The sequence below is a fragment of the Solea solea genome, chromosome 1 (genome assembly GCF_958295425.1).
Source record: "Solea solea chromosome 1, fSolSol10.1, whole genome shotgun sequence".
NCBI classification, from domain to species: domain Eukaryota; kingdom Metazoa; phylum Chordata; class Actinopteri; order Pleuronectiformes; family Soleidae; genus Solea; species Solea solea.
The window spans coordinates 16,713,293-16,730,339 of NC_081134.1; the positions used below are offsets into that span (position 1 = coordinate 16,713,293).

At 41.0% G+C, this 17,047-nt stretch overlaps 1 protein-coding gene across 7 annotated transcripts; it reads right to left on the minus strand.

Annotated features, from left to right (window-relative positions):
* Window positions 1–6,176: 6,176 nt before the first annotated feature.
* Window positions 6,177–16,708, minus strand: neurod6b (neuronal differentiation 6b). Of its 7 annotated transcripts, none has more exons than XM_058650254.1 (6): window positions 16,481–16,619; window positions 14,728–14,998; window positions 14,531–14,660; window positions 12,182–12,257; window positions 11,316–11,378; window positions 6,177–10,111 (listed from the first exon to the last, which is right to left on the minus strand). In XM_058650254.1, exon 6 carries the CDS (start codon window positions 8,479–8,481, stop codon window positions 7,486–7,488), a length of 996 nt encoding a protein of 331 aa, XP_058506237.1. In that variant the 5' UTR covers window positions 8,482–10,111; window positions 11,316–11,378; window positions 12,182–12,257; window positions 14,531–14,660; window positions 14,728–14,998; window positions 16,481–16,619; the 3' UTR covers window positions 6,177–7,485. The 7 variants fall into 7 exon arrangements, with proteins under 7 accessions (XP_058506237.1, XP_058506229.1, XP_058506199.1 ...); XM_058650246.1 differs by having other exon boundaries at window positions 6,177–10,946; XM_058650216.1 differs by having other exon boundaries at window positions 6,177–8,486; window positions 8,817–11,378.
* Window positions 16,709–17,047: the final 339 nt, after the last annotated feature.

Sequence of the window (17,047 nt, forward strand, 5' to 3'; positions counted from 1 at the left end):
TTCAGAACTTCCCAGACGTCTTCTTTATTATATAATTTGTTTTTCTCTCTCAGTCCCTGATCGCCTGTGTTTTTATCAACTGTTGTTCTCTTTGTGCTTGAGATCGCGGTCATGCTGCAAATGATAACCATTGCCAACCACGCACTTTCCAGAAAGACTGGCAAACGTTTCCTGAGAGCAGCTTGAATGCCGCATCTTGAATGTACAGTTTGTTTGCTGATTTTCTCTTTATCACGGCAGCCATTTTGTTTAAATGAATAAAGACATCAGGGTTACACCTCATTTAGGTTTACAGAGGGAACTGTAAGGGCAGGTTGTTGCACAAGAAGAGTCACGGGAGTTTATTGTACAGGACATGAAGAATACAAAACAACAAGGGCAACAATTAGAAAAACATTAAAAGAAGACTTGTGTAAGAGATGCACCGCTACCAAACTAGAGGACAAAACAATCTGGCAGAAAGGTGGACTGATGACCAGCTCTTTATGGGGAGGTTGATGAGGAATAGGAACCAGGTGTGCATCGTCAGCTGACACACACACACACACACACACACACACACACACACACACACACATAATCTTCACACAGGTCATTTCTGAATAATCCTATATAAACACAATAACATTGGTAAACAACAAACACAATCGTGGCCTATAAGACTTTTGCGCAGCAGTGTAATGCAAACACTTTTCATTCAGCGCGCTCAATTGTGAGAACTGAAATTTGCCAGTTTTCGGTTCGGTGCAGCATCTGCCCTCACAGACAGTGGATGTGTCATTAACTGAAAAACATGTAACCGTACACAAACCCATGACTCAAATATATTCATCAGCGTGTGCATCACTGCCTCCAGCACAGAAATGTCATGTTGTTATTGTTCGGATCAGGTCAGTCTGTGATTTATCAGTGATGCTACAATTCAGATAAAAACATGTGACTTGTGAGGTGAACTTTAACGTTGTTTTTTTTTGTTCTTATAGTCAGACAACACCAGATTACTGAGATGTGTGCAGTGAACACACATGATGATGACACAGTAAGGAAAGTTTGATTCATTTGACCAAACATGTTACGTGTGTTTATTTTAGGAACTGAAGAGGAATAAAAAACAAACCCCTCCAGGTCCAGTTTTGTGTGCGGGACAGATGAGTTTTATTCGTTGTGCAGTGGAGACAGAAGGCAACACCAAGGCAGTGCAATTCTGTCTCCACTGCACGATGAATACAGCTCATGTTAACCAGCCACAGGATTTCAAGTCTTCTTCTGCAGGACTAACAACAAAACTCAGTAAAATACATGATAATAATGCAGATATAACCTCCATTGTATGTCCCGAAAAAAGGCATTTAATCATGTATTAAACCTATAACCTGCAATGAAATCATTGCATTCTTTTTTTTATTTTTTTTTCTTATAATAATTGTTATCTTTCATTCGATTTGCCTGATAATTCTTCAAATGCACATTTTTGTTAGGTTTTATGAACAAAAACAACAGGTCAAATTATGTATATTAAGACTTTTAACCAAAAATGGCATGAAAAAAAAATCCAGGTCCACTCAATCAAGATGGTTTGGAATTGTTGTTTTTCACTTGACTTTTCAGTTTTGTATCAGACTCAGCTCAATGTTACATCTATATGTTAATTGATTTGTGATGACATGTCATCTGTGTCATTTGATTTGGTGTTAAAAAAAACAAAAAAAAACACCAGTGCGTATCAGCTTGTGCCTTTCGTCAGGGTGTAGTGACACATTGAGACAAAGAGTGAATATAATTTAAAAAGGTGTGCCCAAGTGTGGGGAGGTAAGATTAATCTTGGCCTCTGGGAGCATAACGGATAAACACGGATGTCATTAGAAAATCAACATGTAAAATTTAAATGGTCATATACTATCTATCATAACCCTAACCCTAACCCAACTGAAAAATCTAATAAAAAGTTCACTTGATTTTTATTTTATTCCAAACCTGGATTTGGAATATTCATGCATTTTTTGTCTTCTTTTTTCCACTTTAACCCATGAGCACCAGTGGTTTGAAGGACACTCCTTCTGCCAACTGTTTTTTTCTTTCTTTCTTCTAATCAAATTCTTTGTTTGTTTAAAACCCATATAGAACTGATAGAACTGATCCCCCCCCCCCCACACACACACACACACACAAAACCCCAAAAAAACAAACAAACAGAAAAGTAAATGACACACAGCAGATTTCTATTACAAATTGTCTGGATGTGGCGTGATACAGAAATGAAGGCGTGCTGTCTGTCCGTCTGTCTAGTAATCGACAGTCGACAGTGACGACCAGATGCTCACATTCACAGTCGAGGGATTTGAAACCACCTTACCCAGTAGCACAGTCTGCCCTGAAATAGGGTGTTGCTGGGGTGTCAGAGGATCACACCCCCTTTATGCTTCCCACCTGCTCCAGAACCCACTCTATACTGTGTCTCATGTTGTGGCCACACACACTTTTCCTCTCTCTCTCTGTCTCACTCACACATGCATGCATACACCTACTCTGACTACCGCAATAGACAAAGAGCACAAAGCACAAAGGTGATGTAGTGACAGATGCTTCTGTCACATGCTTAGCATATCTCCACCTCCAAAATAGTTCAACGGCAGGAGTGGATCTGCCTCCCTCACTGCACTGAGACCATCTCTGCTGCGATTCATAGCTCATTAATTTCCACTTCGTCTGACAGATAAAGGCAGCCCCCTTAAACTGCAATCCTTCACCCAATATTTATCCAATCTGACCAAATATTGTAATTAATGCTTCCTCTCCTCTCCACTCGTGTCTCCTGCGGGCAGGCCAATACATCCCCCATATCCATGCCTTCCTCCCACCCTGTCTAACCTCTCGGTGCCAAGTTCACAGATAGAGAGAAAGTACTTCCTGCGAGAGGCCCGGGCCGGCTGCCAGAGAGACTGATCCACCAATCTGACACGTTAATGAGATCCTGGCCCACAGTACCAGGGTGTCAGGCCTCCTCCACTGTAGCATCAGCCCTGCCATGACCTGCAGCGCGCACACACACACACACACACAGATACATTTACATCTCTACTCATTTTGTTCACATGTGCACCCAGAGAAATATGAACACACACACTCTCTCTCTCTCACACACACACACTCTCTCTCTCTCTCTCTCTCTCTCACACACACACACACACACACACTTGGAGAGGGGGGGGGGGGGTTCAGCTCCTTAAATCTGTCTAATTAAAACACCAAATCCCTCTACTCCCCTCACCCACCAACACAGTCCTCACTTCCCAGCCCCACACACACACACACACACACAGCCTCACACCACCACCACCCTCCTCCACCCCCACTGCCACCACCCCCGATTCCGCAGGAGAAATGATTATTAGGAATTTAATGGGGGAACGTTTCCCATCCCACACCATCTGGGGCTTGGGAATGGGTAAGAAATTTGAGGATGCTTGCCGACGTGGCAGGGAACATTATTTTCATTTTTTTTTTCTTGACTGGTGCTCAGCTTTTTTCAGATACTGCAGTAAAAAAGAAAAAAAGAAAAAAAAAGGGGGTGGGGGGGGCTCCTGATTATAATAAATTACCATAATATATCACAAAATAAAAAATAATACATATGAAGAGGAAACCGTGTCATTTTAAACTTTTTCCCAACTTCCTGACATGATGGTGGTGTTGTGCGTCTGAAACTTATGTCTCCATGGAAACGTTTGTGTTTGTTTTGCACTAATTATGACACAACATCTCAGATTGCACAGGCACCCCTTGTATATCCTCCGCTCCTGTCCTTCACCTCCCACACAGTGCTGGGCCATATGCTCTCTCTCTCTCTCTCTCATATTCCTTTCTCCCCCTTTTCTCGCTTTCTCTCTGTGCCCCCCCCCCCCCCCCCAGCTTAATGAGCTGGGGGGGGGTGCATGAATGTAGGGGTACGTGTACACATTTGACCCCTTGCTAAACTGCTGTACGTCGCCCTGTGGACCCTGTGGGTGTGAAACCTCCTCCTCCTCACCCATGTGAGGCCCCCAAGGGGGATTTAAACCCCCCCCCCCCCCAAACACACATGTGCTTACATATATGCACATGCATGCACACGGCAGCGTGGAGGGAGAAGGCAGTGAAAGTGAAACGGATCTCAGTGAATGGGACAAAAAAAGGGGATGGGGGAGTGAAGGATGCATGGGGGGGATTAAAGAGGTGCTTTAAAGCCCCAGAGGGACCTCCAGCAACCTGGTCCTCCAGTTTTATGAATAGACGGAGGAAGAGAAGGATGACTGAGGGAATGAAGACAGTGAAACAGGCCTGGCCTTTAGAAAAAATTACATTTTCTGATGTCACTGGAAAGGGGAAAAACACAGATCAGAAAAATCAACATTTATTTTCAATATATGAATCAAATCAAATCTAGACACAGTCAGAAATGATTAGCAGTTGTGTGGATGAAATGTATATATATAGTATGGGTGTTTAATTGTATTATGTACACCACAAAAAAACAATAGATCCATGTTTTTTTCCAAGAAGTGTTTTTCAATCTGGGGCCTCTCTGTTCCCCCCCCCCTTTAGTTAAATTCAATGTTCTCCAAGATTGAATTGTGTCCTATCAATACAATGCAACAGACATGTCAGTGGTGATAATGTAACATCCCTTTATTACAGCCTCACAATGTGATGATTAACCGGTCCTGATCATTTTTTTTTTGCAAAAAACAATATTGATCAATATCTAAAGTTAACTTGCTATGCAAACACGTTCTGTTACGTGCAGGAGACATGACAATAAATCCCCCCCAACACACACACACACACACGGAAGATATTAGTTCTCAGAGGTGTCACATGTAATTTAATTAGCACATTTGTTATTGTTTGCAGAGGTGAACTTGGCTTTCTAAACAAATTACTATAGATCGACCAAGCCCCCTTTTTAAAGTCAATAAAATTGCAAACAGGCTGTCAGTGTCTTCACAGGCAGGTGCTGAAGGTTATTACTGATGAGGACAGAAATGACTGCAGCACTTCAGCAGCAAGAGATGAACGAGCTTCACTGCAGAGACAGAGACAGAGAGTGCAGTTTTGGAGTGATGGAATCAAAATGTGATTCATGTTGGTGTTTAGTGTGTGTGTGTGTGTGTGAGTGAGAGAGAGATAGAGAGAGGAATCCAAAAGGTACAAAGTCCAATAAATGAATTTCCCCCCACATCAATGTCATGTCTTCGTGTTTCTTGTGCTTTATTTCTATCATAATAAAGTACAAATTGTGTGCACTTTATTATTATTATTATAATAACACACAATCATTTAATAATAATATTTCCTGCTTGTTTTCGTCAGTGTTTTTCCCCCCACTAAACGAAATGACCCAAAACCTTCTGCAAATAAAAGACAAGAAGAAGAAAAAGATGAAGTGCTTTCATCCATCATTAAATCTCAGCTTCTCTGCAAAAATCCTAAACAGAGCCCGGAAAAGTCAAGTCGCCAAAAAAAGAGAAAGTGATTTCTGTTCTGGAGCCAGTCGACGACGCCTCTCCTTCCAAATCACAGCGGAGCTCCTGGGATTAACACTTCTCTCCCTAACTGGGAGCACTGGGATCAACTGTCTGAGCTCTCTGGCTGACATCCAACACCTCGTGGGCATTTGTGACACAAATCAGCCACCTGATCAGATGAAATTAAATCACATCACACGATTTCGGAGAAAGGATTTAAAAAAAAAAAGAAAAAAAGAAAAGAAGGCTGATCGGAGCTTTGCAGCTTCACAAACTGTGTGTGATTATTGATTACAGTGTCTTTAACATGTTGTTTTTCTTTAAATAAAAAGATACCGTAACGTCTTATTCTTCAGCAGGTGCATCAGGAACAGGCCTCTCACGTAAGTTATGGGCCATTTTACGCGATCCAATTTCTCAATAAATAAATAAATAAAATGATGTTCACTTTTGTTCCCCCCTTGTCTTTCCTTTACCTTGATTTATTTATTTTTCGAACAATTATATTTGCTGCTCTCAATTTTATTCGCGACAAAAAACATCACGAGACATAAACACATTACTTCACGAATATTTCGATCCATAACGAGTCTCCATGGTGTGTGTGTGTGTGCGCAAAAAAAGAGAGGTACATTTCGAAATATGGTGCAATAACCATCCATCATTCGGGTAAAAGTTACAAAATCAACAGAGTTTATGTGAGTACAGTCACCAACATTGTGCAGGAATAACATGGAGTGCATCACAGTTGCTCCTGTGCAGCAGCAGGAGCGAGGACAAGTGTAAAAAGTTCACATCAAACAATCCCAAACTTTCATTTCGTTGCATATTGACGGCCGCCATCTCCCTTTTTTAAGGCATTTTATTCTCATATACTATTATTTTTGTTTGTGTTGAAAAAGTCTGTTTTCACCTCACGCGAAAAGAATGAAACATGTTTTTTTTTCTCGTTTTTTTGTTTTACTTCCAACGCTCAGTACACAATGAAACATAAAGAAACTTCCGAACAAGTGGAAATTCACATAAAAGGTCACACTGTTGTGGTTGAATTGTACAATATCATTTTTCTATAATAATATATTATCCACATTCAAATCGACGGACTCGGAATAAATAAGCTGAACTAAATCAATCAATTAATAAATAAATACAATAATTATTTATACATTCACCTCGTTACCACACTATTTACTCCAAATACAAATGCATTTAATTTATCTTGCCCCCCCCCCAACTTCCTGTATTTAATTCATCAGATGACATCATCATCATCACCAGGTCTCCTAAACACGTGCACGTCTCTCCAAACTGGATCTTTTCTCATAATTAATTTCGTGTGATTGCCACCGTTTTAATTAGATATTCGATTATGAGAAACGCCTTGAGGAAATAGACATATATCATTTTTCTTTTTTTTTTATTTATATAAGCAAAGATTTCATTTGGCTGCCTTGCATAGCTCAGTTGACCTTTATTGCCAACAGACTGAATCGCTGAAGTCCAATTATGGGTCAGAAAACTTCAGAAGTGAAGTGAACACTCCACCATTGTTTTTATTCTCATCATCATTATTATTATTATTATTTTGCAACGGGAATTAATTTAGTGATATAAAAGTATAACCTCCACTGTCATGATATATGTACCATGAATTGTTTTACACACGAGATGTTTAATAAGATTTTCTGTGACATCGATTGTGATGCAAATGTCTTCGTTTTCTATAAATAAAATTAGAAGAGTCAACTTTCCTGCTTTTTGCCTCAAATCAGACACAAATTCAAAATAAAGAACAAAGGAAATCAACATATATCATTTACAGGCTTTTGCTTTGTTTCAAAGAAAAAAAACAATACTGCATTTAAAATGATAAAATAGACATTTTTTTCGCTGTGCATCTGTATTTCTGGAGTTTGGTTCCATTCTGCGGGGGGAGAAAATTGCATCGCTTCTGAAACTTGAACTTTGTCCAGCTGATTGATTAATTATGGAAAGATCCATTAACTTCCCCTTGTGCTTGGAAGGACTGGCTGCGGACGTGCAGATCGTACGGGAAACGGGCCTCTGGGGAGACTCGGTACATGGAGTTGTGCGCAAGAGCCGTGCGCCCTGGCGCACCGCAGTAGCGCACGCCATAGTGGCTGCCTTTGCCGTAGTCAGGCGGTTCCTCGTGTTTTAGGGAGAAAATCCCGTTGAAGTTCATCGGGGGACTCAGCTGGCCCTCGAAGTGCGGGCTCCCGCTCTCCGGGGAGGGGTTCTCGAAGTATGGCTCGTAGGCGCCGCTGTAGCTGTAGTGCCGGAACGTTTTGGCGCCGCTGTCCAAGGTGCTGCTGCTGTGGCCGGGGGGCGTGTTCATGTCTGTGCCGGGGTACGAGTACATGGCATCGTAGGGCGATCTGCCAGGGAACATGACCTCCCCGTTTTGGTCAGTGAGGAAATTCCTGGCGTTCAGCTGCAAACAACCCGCCACCAAGTTGGTGGTGGGCTGTGATAATCCTTTGCACAAAGTCTGTACAAAGGCGAGGAGGTCCGGTCTCTTCCCCGCGCTCAGAGTCTCTGACAGGGCCCAGATGTAGTTTTTAGCCAGTCTGAGAGTCTCAATCTTGGACAGTTTTTGAGTTTTGGAGTAACACGGGACAACTTTGCGCAGGCTCTCCAGCGCGGCGTTTAAGCCGTGCATCCTGCTGCGTTCGCGGGCGTTGGCTTCCATGCGCCGTAGTTTGGACCTATCCTGCTCCTTGCCGGACTTCTTTTTCCGGGGCCCCCGCTTTTTAGGAAGTCCTTCTTCGTCTTGGTCGTCGTCTCTTTCGTCGTCCTCTCTGTCGGAGATATCGTCCTCGGCCTCCCGCATCACTGGCCTGTCGGCGTTGCGCTGTCTCTCGTGCTCCAGGCTCTCAGGTAAACTGTCACGGGGATAATCGGCACCAAACCGCGGCTCACACATCATATGGGGTTCATCGAATGGCAGCGTCAACATATTTCCTGTGCGATCAAAGCAGAGACAGGATCAGACTATATACAGAGCGACGTCTTTTCAAGGTTGTCACTTAATTACCTCGTGAATGGTTCCTCCTCCCGAGAGGAAGAGGAGCAGACAAGTGTAAGGCCAATGTCACAGCTTGTAGCACTTTCAATGACAGTCAACTTTATAGTTTCTTTGCATTTATTCCAATTGTTTTGTTAGACCTGATAGTGTAATTATTTTTTTGATTATTATTCAAAATGTATACAACAAATTCATTCAGCATAACTACATAAAACCCGAAAGAGTGAGGAACATTTCACAAACAAGTTGATAGAAATCACACTAACCTGCGGTCAGCGTGCACCTCGCATGGTCCCGAATATCTCCAGTGAATGTGCGCTGCAGCGTCTAAACCTCTAATTAAAGGGAAAAAGCTGGATCTCTCTCTCTCTCTCTCTCTCTTTCTCTCCCCCCCTCTTTGAGGAATGACACTCATGCCAACAGCGGGTACCCATGCCATCTGCCGCTGACGTCTTGTGGCAGCAGAGACCACGTGCTCAGTGTCCCGTGGGACCTCCATTCCGCGCCGATCATCTGGCAGCTCCGGTAATGGGCACCGGGAGGCCCGCGTTTACAGTCACAAACACAGACCGGAGAGGGATAACAACGAATATCGGCGCCTTCTTCTTCTTCTTGTGAGAAAGATGAATTAATGTATGAATTTTCGTCCTGGAACAATGGAGAGGAGGGCGCGCGTGACAGAGTTCCTCAACAGGTGAAATGAGCAGAAGATGGATGATGGAGAGATGGAGAAGTAAAAAATAGATAGCTAGGAGGGGGCAACCAGCGTATTTTAAATAGATACAAAAATGAACAGCAAGTCAAGATTTTAATAAATAACCCAAATTAAATTAAAAATAAAATAAATAAATACATTTCGGGACTTTAAGTTTGGGACTTAAAAACTTGGGTCTTCATATTTGTACTGTTGCATAACTGAACTGCGTCTCATCCTCCACACAGAGGGAGGCAGCACGAGGCTTAACTCTTCCACAAAGACCTCCCCTTGATTAAATTACATGAAATTAAAGCAATTATGAATGAGGAGCAGCAAATAAGGAGGACACAAAAGGCACGTCTGGACTGACAGAGGATCGAAAATGACACAGTATACCACAGTGCGTTAAATGTGATGTTGTGTACTTGAAGGTCTTGCTCGGACAGCTCCGGGAGCCTTTATCACAGCTCAGCATACTAACATCAGAGGTGATGTCACAGTGAATATACAATGTACACAAATGTGATGTCACAGCTTCAACGCTTTAACACATATCAGACTATTGTCAACAGAACAATACGAAAATGTGTCCCATAAATGTTATATATAGAGACGACTGAGCCAGATCAGACTGCTGATTTACATTCTCACCACATTTGTGTTTGACTTTAAAATGACATATAGACAAAATGTGTCTTTCCTACTAGTAGGGCAGTTATAATCTATAGTCACTGCTCAATTGAATGTTAATGTTTGTACTTTATTTGAAGGAAAATGAAGGCTTGAGTTAAACAGTGCACTTTAAGTGTACCAGAGTGAGCAGAGAGGCTATTTTCCATGTGTCGTCCCTGGACAGATGTAACACTGTCAACCGAAAAACAGAATATAAAATTGTAGAACATTACTCAATTATGCAGAGCAATAAAGCAGAGTTGACAATATGGCAATTTATGCAAAATCATTATTTTGATTATTGATTCGAACCCTATATGTAATCTCACGTAATATGTGTCAGTGAGAAATAAAAAGCAGCATATCTTCACATCTAAGGTTTAAGCCACGAAAGATTAATGTACTGATGGATACTTTCTGTATAAAATAGGTTGATAAATTCCACCAGGCGCCTTGAATGGCGAGGCTGGGCATACCAGAGGAGTGTGCACAGTGCTGCTACCTCAGGACCATAGACATTAAGTACACCCCACGGAAAAAAGGCCCAGTGGCAGGCTGCCAAATCCACAGTGGGGCACAGCTGGCACTTGATATGGGTATATGCCCTCCTCAGTTATGTGGAACGCACACACACACGAGCTTGTGCCTGTGAATGACCTTGTTGCAAGGAGAATCAATTAAAGCGACTTATTCTCTCTGTATTGGACATTACAAGACATCGATCAGCGGCGGTGTGGCCCGGCCGCACAGCCTTGGTGTAGCGTGGTGATTACACCTGGGAGTGAGTTTAAAGCGTCGCTCGGAGATGATGTGACGGTAAAGTCACACTTTCTACGGTGACAGCACTTCACTGCAGAATGTGTATATGCACCAGGAGTGTGGGTGGTGTTCATGTGCACAAACACACACACACATACTGTACATGTGTACAGCCCAAAATAAAGGAATGGGGTATAAAAGAAATACAGTTCCTTAATCTCAGCCCCCTCCCCTTCTTCAAAATGCCTCAGCTGGTCGACTGATCGTTCTGGTCCAGGACACGCATGCACACGCACACACACACACACACACACACACACACACAAGCATCTGATAAGTCAAACTCCCCATCTCAGACTAATCAGTTGACTGCACTAATTGCAAATGCAAATATGCAAATTTATATTAATTAATTACTCCACTAATTAGTTCTCTTGTCTTTTCAGGTAATAAATCATAGTGTGGTTGAGAGAGGATGGCGAGAGAGAGTGAGGGAGAGATGGCAGTGATCTTTTGTCTGCTGGAAACGCCTGTGTTCAGATTTGAATCAGATCCTGTGATGTTTCCGGGACGATACCATCACGGCGTCCTCCACTGAGACCCCCTCGACTTTCCATGCTTTCACAACATTCCTTACCTAATTAATTGTTTCCGCTGATACTTTATGTCCCATACAATACATGGGTGGAGGCGCTGTAATCTGAGAAGGATAACAAATAGCAGCGGCTGGTAAATCAGGCATCTCGCTGACTTCTTGCCTGTCAGCTCCTTTAATTATCACATTATCAGCTTTTATAGACACGGAGCCGTGGTGTAGAGCTGCAAATGAATCCGCCGCTGAAAGCATGCTGAGTTGCAAATGTTTCTCAATGGATGTCAGCGTTTAAAAGGGAGTCTGTGTCTGGATGATGAGTGTGATGTTGGAAGTGGTCAAGGAGATATGTGATGATATGCCAGTGATTTATCATTCTCCACAAAAAGCTAATTCACTACATGTGTTTGCAATCACTTCTGTACACTAATTTATTTAGTTAAACCGCGTGAAGCAAGAGAACTGAACTCCAAAAATAAACTCAAAGACACAAAGGCAATGCATGTGTGCCCCCACCTCCCCATCTCTCGCTGACTCTATAATCAAGTCTCAACAGTTCATTTTCAGTTTTTCAACAACTCTCGCTGTTTATTTTGCATTGCTTTACACTCACGTGTATGTATAAATATCTGAACCCAAAACACAAATGCTAAATGATGACGTCTTTGAGCTGCCCTAAAAAAACAAGTGCAAGTCTGAGTGTGTGTTGATAGCTAATACCGTGGTGAATACGTCTGCTGTTAAACAATTTCAGACTCACATTCTCACACCACACCATAAAGCGGTTGTTTATGTTGGGACTGGTGTGATTAGTAGTCTTTTTTTCATATAATTAAACATTCCCAAATCACGGAAATGTTGCTCTTTATTAACACCTCATATACCAGAATAGGTAAAGTATCATTGTCTACCGTCAGTGTTGAGTCTTCTGGGCCTCCGTACGTGAGAGATGCACAGGTTTAGGAGCCAATCCCAGCTGGAGGAAACCTACATGCACACGGGGAGAACAAGATTCAAACTGGTGACCTTTTTGCTGTGATGCTACAAAGCTAGCCACTGGACCTCTGTGTGACCCTGTAGGTAAAGTCTAATGTAAAATCTGCAGAGTTTTAACTGTAAATACACATTACCAACACATAAATGACATTTGTATTGTACTACTTTGTTAGTATAGAAAATAAGTAAAAGTTTAACATCGCAAATGTCGCTTAAGTAAAAGTTCATATCATATTCATATCTCATTAACTTAACTTTCAAAAGTAAAATAAAATACTAATGATGCAGATATTGTGCCTTAAACGTACAGTCCATATTACAGAATCTAATTCAGTTTTTATGCAGATTTTACTACCATTACCATTGTTTTTTATACATGTATACCTATTGTGTGCATACACACAGATACATGCATACGATGAACAGAAACAAAGGAAAACAAATTTAACAGAAGATTTAAAAAGCATAAACAAAAACAACATAATATCCAGAGTTAAACATGGATTACATATCCTAAAGGCCCATAATCAGAATCTTACACATACTTCCCTTATTAGCCATCCTCTAGCAAACCCTCAAGATGGGAAAACAAAGTGTCCCCCTACCTAATGGCAATAATTGTTATTTGGATCAAAAATATATCATAATTAAATAATTAAAAAAAGCTTTTGCTAACAGGGGACTTAAAGTAAAGTGTTACAGATGTAAAATTAAAAAAAAAGTTCATGTTGCCATCTTTCCAAGTGGTGTTTTTTGAAAAAATAAGATTGTAAAAACCCTCTAAGTTTCTGTTTGGTTTCCTTGGCGAGATGTTACTGCACATTTTACAACCTTCACCCACCACAGAAGGCTCCCATGAAGAGGAGACGAGAGCTGAGGATTGTGGAGCTGATTACCAGAGGCCAGGTCCTGGACTAGTGTCCTCCAGCTGTGCTGTTCTACCCAATTAGAATCTCCATATGCTGCCCCCACTCAGCTGCTGAGTGGCCACACCTCCCACCCACACAGGTGGAGCACCACTGTATGTGTCTCAGTGTGTGTTTGTGTGTGTGTGGCTGCCTTTGTTTTGACTGTCTGTCGACACAAATACACTGGTGAGAAAGCAGAGTTTCTCCCACTTCTGTCTGTCTTTAAAAACATACATCACCTCACAGATTTAGATTTAATTCCGTGAGATGTTTCACCATTGAGTTGCTTTTTTAATCCCAACTCACCTGCTCGCACAAACAAAGTGACTGCGGCTGTCACTGCTCCTTTGATAAGACACACACACACACAGATATTTAAGTGGGTGGCAAAGAAATGCTAATAGTATTAAAATATGGAGGTATGAATAATGGATATGTTTTTGAAAATGTATAATGTAAAGATTGGTTTCAGACAGACATGGGATGCAGACGTGAAACGTTGCTGCAGGCGCCTCGTTCGCTCTTTCAAAGCACAAGCTGTTCGCACACTGTTCAAAGTGGCTGTGACAATCTGTTGTGGGCAGAATGCAACGATAAAGTGATGAGATAAATAAAAACTTGTCAGATACATATTTAAGTATGAGTCACATATTTGGTTTTATGCAAGTATTGTTTGAAACAGATGATAAACTCTGTTTACTGAGGTGCAAATCAGACAAGGTGGTGAGTGACAACCTACAGCAGCTATATACTCTATACGTAAATGTTTATGTTCTGTGAATACACAGATAACGAACACATTGGACATAAGGTGTGTGAAAAACTTTTATTGCATTTTCCACAGCAGCTCAGATTTTCTTTTTTCAAACATGAACCCGAGACGGCTGACAGTGAAGTAATTTTCTCACCTAATCGACACTCTTGGTGTTGATTCCTTTCTTCCCCTTCTCTCAACTGTCCTGAACTCCCTGTTGCCTTCGCTGTGTCTGACACTGACACTCATTTACAGCTAAAGAGTTTTGTGATGTGCACAAAAATTCTGTTAGAAATGTCCCAACCTCAGTGTAAACCCATGGCTCTATGTAACCAAAGTGATGATAAACATAATGATTTAACAGCTTCTATATTAATTCTGTATGCTTTCACTAACAACCCATGTGACACAGGGAGGAGACCCATTTGCTCACATTTGTCACCTTTATTAAAATTTGAGTTTTATGATCTACATGAGAAAGAATATAACATAATTGCATAATATAAAAATTCTAAAATGATTTATTACATATTATACAAAGTAAAAAGTATAGTGTGTCCATGTACGTGAGATACTGAAGTGGTAGCAGGTCAAATACTCACCATGCCTTTTAGAGTTGCTGCTTTAATGTTGATCAGCTGAATTGGATCCAATGACTGTAATTGGAGACATTCCGAAACACACCACCACCTCTAGTGGAGGATGGTGGAGGGGGGGTCTTGGTCCTTTTTTCTGTGTAATACAGAAAAAAGCTCACAGCTGGACATACACAGAGATACCTACATGTTTTTTTTTTTACCTGTGTTGCTACTGTAGCTGTACAGCCTTCATCAGACGAGTTGTCATCATGGCCAACAGCTGCCTCTTCAAGGCCTTCCTCTATCTGGGCCATTTATCTTTTATTCTGCATTCAATAGATGGCCATACAAACTCAGAATACAATTTCACACCTGTTGTGAGGTCCTACTCATCTCCTCCTCTAGTCTGGTCCACACTCCATCAGCCACTTTCATCTTAAATCTTTGGCCTAAGGCTGTGCCCTCCTCCAAGAACTACCTGATGCTCTTATCCTGCAGGACAAAACAAATAGTATAGTAGACATGTCTCTTGGTTATCTAATGTAAACAAATGAGATGAGATATGCTTAGGGATGTAACGATTACCGGTATGACGATAAACCGCGGTAAAATTACCGACGGTTAGTACTACCGTTTCAAATTTTGATTATTGTTAAAACCGTGATTGATTACCGCAAGTGATTACCGAAAAACTCACAGTGATACTGCTTATTTCTTGGAGAAGCAGCAGCACCTGAACTGCACTCGCTCAGAAGCGGGCACGCATGCGCAGTTTCCACTGTCTGTCCAGCGACAACACGGCTGAAGCCACCTGCGCTCCAAAAATCTCCGCGAAGGGGGGTAACACTTTCAATTTGATGAGCCATCTCCGTGACCACCACCCACTACTTTTCAGCGAGTAAGTCAACAAATAAAGGATAGTTAATTGTTACCTAACGTTACTCCTGTAAAAATACATGTTATTGGGCGCGATCAGCGAAAGCGAGTAGTGTGCAGACGACAGGTACCGTAGCAGACCAAAATGTGTTTGTTTCTGTGTTTTTTTATTTTATTTCTATGCTGTGTACGACAGCCGCTACTTAATTATTATCCGATACAGAGTGAGGACCTGCGTGTGTGTGCGCGGGTCAGTCAGATGATAATTAATAATAATAATCATCATATAATATAAAATATATTGTTTTAAATAAAACTCGGTCAAAAGATTTCAGTGTGTGTTCAGTACATTTGGAACATTTAGAACACATCTAACTATACCGTGATAATATTGATAACCGTGATATGAAATTCAAATATCGTTACATCTCTAATATATATATATATATATATATATATATATATATATATATATATATATATATATATATATATATATATTCAGATGCTGGATATAGAGGGTTAAATCACTGTAAATGAGCCTGTATACATTTACAGTACAGTACTTTAACCAAGATTATTATCCATCATTAATGTATTTTAACATAAATGCATTTATACACCTTAAATTAAATAAATTAAATAAAACCGTAAATTAATATTTGAACAGCTTCAGTGCAATAAAACACATATCGTACATCATAGTTATCAAAGAACAATAACTATCACAACCTAGCATCGTATCAACACAAATATGCATCATATGCCGTCTCTCTCTCATTTAACTACAGTAGTAGCAGGTTAGCTTACTTAGCCACACTGTTAACACTCACATTACATTTTACAGTGACTATCTGAGCTATCGTAGCAGTAGCGCCACTCGAAATTAGCATTAGCATTGTGCTAACTTAGCTTGCGATATTATAGGTTTACACTGTTCACGATGATACAAAGAGTGCTGCGGTGGGTTCAAACATTAGGAAACATTCCTGTAGTTCCGACTTGTTTAAGAAAAGTCTCAATGAAAAGGATTTCACACAACTATATCACAAGCTAACAACGAGGCTTAGCCTCTCAGCATGTAGCAGCTAGGCTTACCGGAGTTCTCTAAGAGGGCTCACACGTGAAACGGCTCCTCTTATCCAATAAAAATACAAGACTCGCTCCTAATAAGCTAAAAACTTATTTGACAATGCTTTGAGGTGATAAACCATGCGTTTTCGAACTCTGAGTTTTATTTCTTACCTATTTCATTCGGCTCACTCACTAATGTGGTCTCTCGGGTCAGCGAAAAGGTATACACTTGACAGTGGGTACAGGGCTAGTGCGCCCCCTTGTGGTGAGGCATGGTAACGTTTAAATTACATAATGGGTTAGTAACCATGTGGGTTACATGAGAGATAGGGATTTCTTCAAAACTTGATTGTTTTTTGTGACATCATCTTACTAAAATTGAATGGGAACATACCCATCACAAAAAGTTCAGATTGATCCGTCAAAAACTTAAGACACGATGTTGCTAAGGGACAAACTTACAGATAAACCAACATAACCTCCTTGATTGAATAATGCTTAACGATAACCTTTAACCTTATCACAATTTACATGTTACCTCTGACTCCGAGCACACTGTTACACTGGCCTGCTAGTGTAACAGTTAGTGTA

Excerpts from the sequence above, each read along its gene's own strand:
- neurod6b (XM_058650225.1), bottom strand. The coding sequence starts at position 8,481 with ATGTTGACGCTGCCATTCGATGAACCCCATATGATGTGTGAGCCGCGG.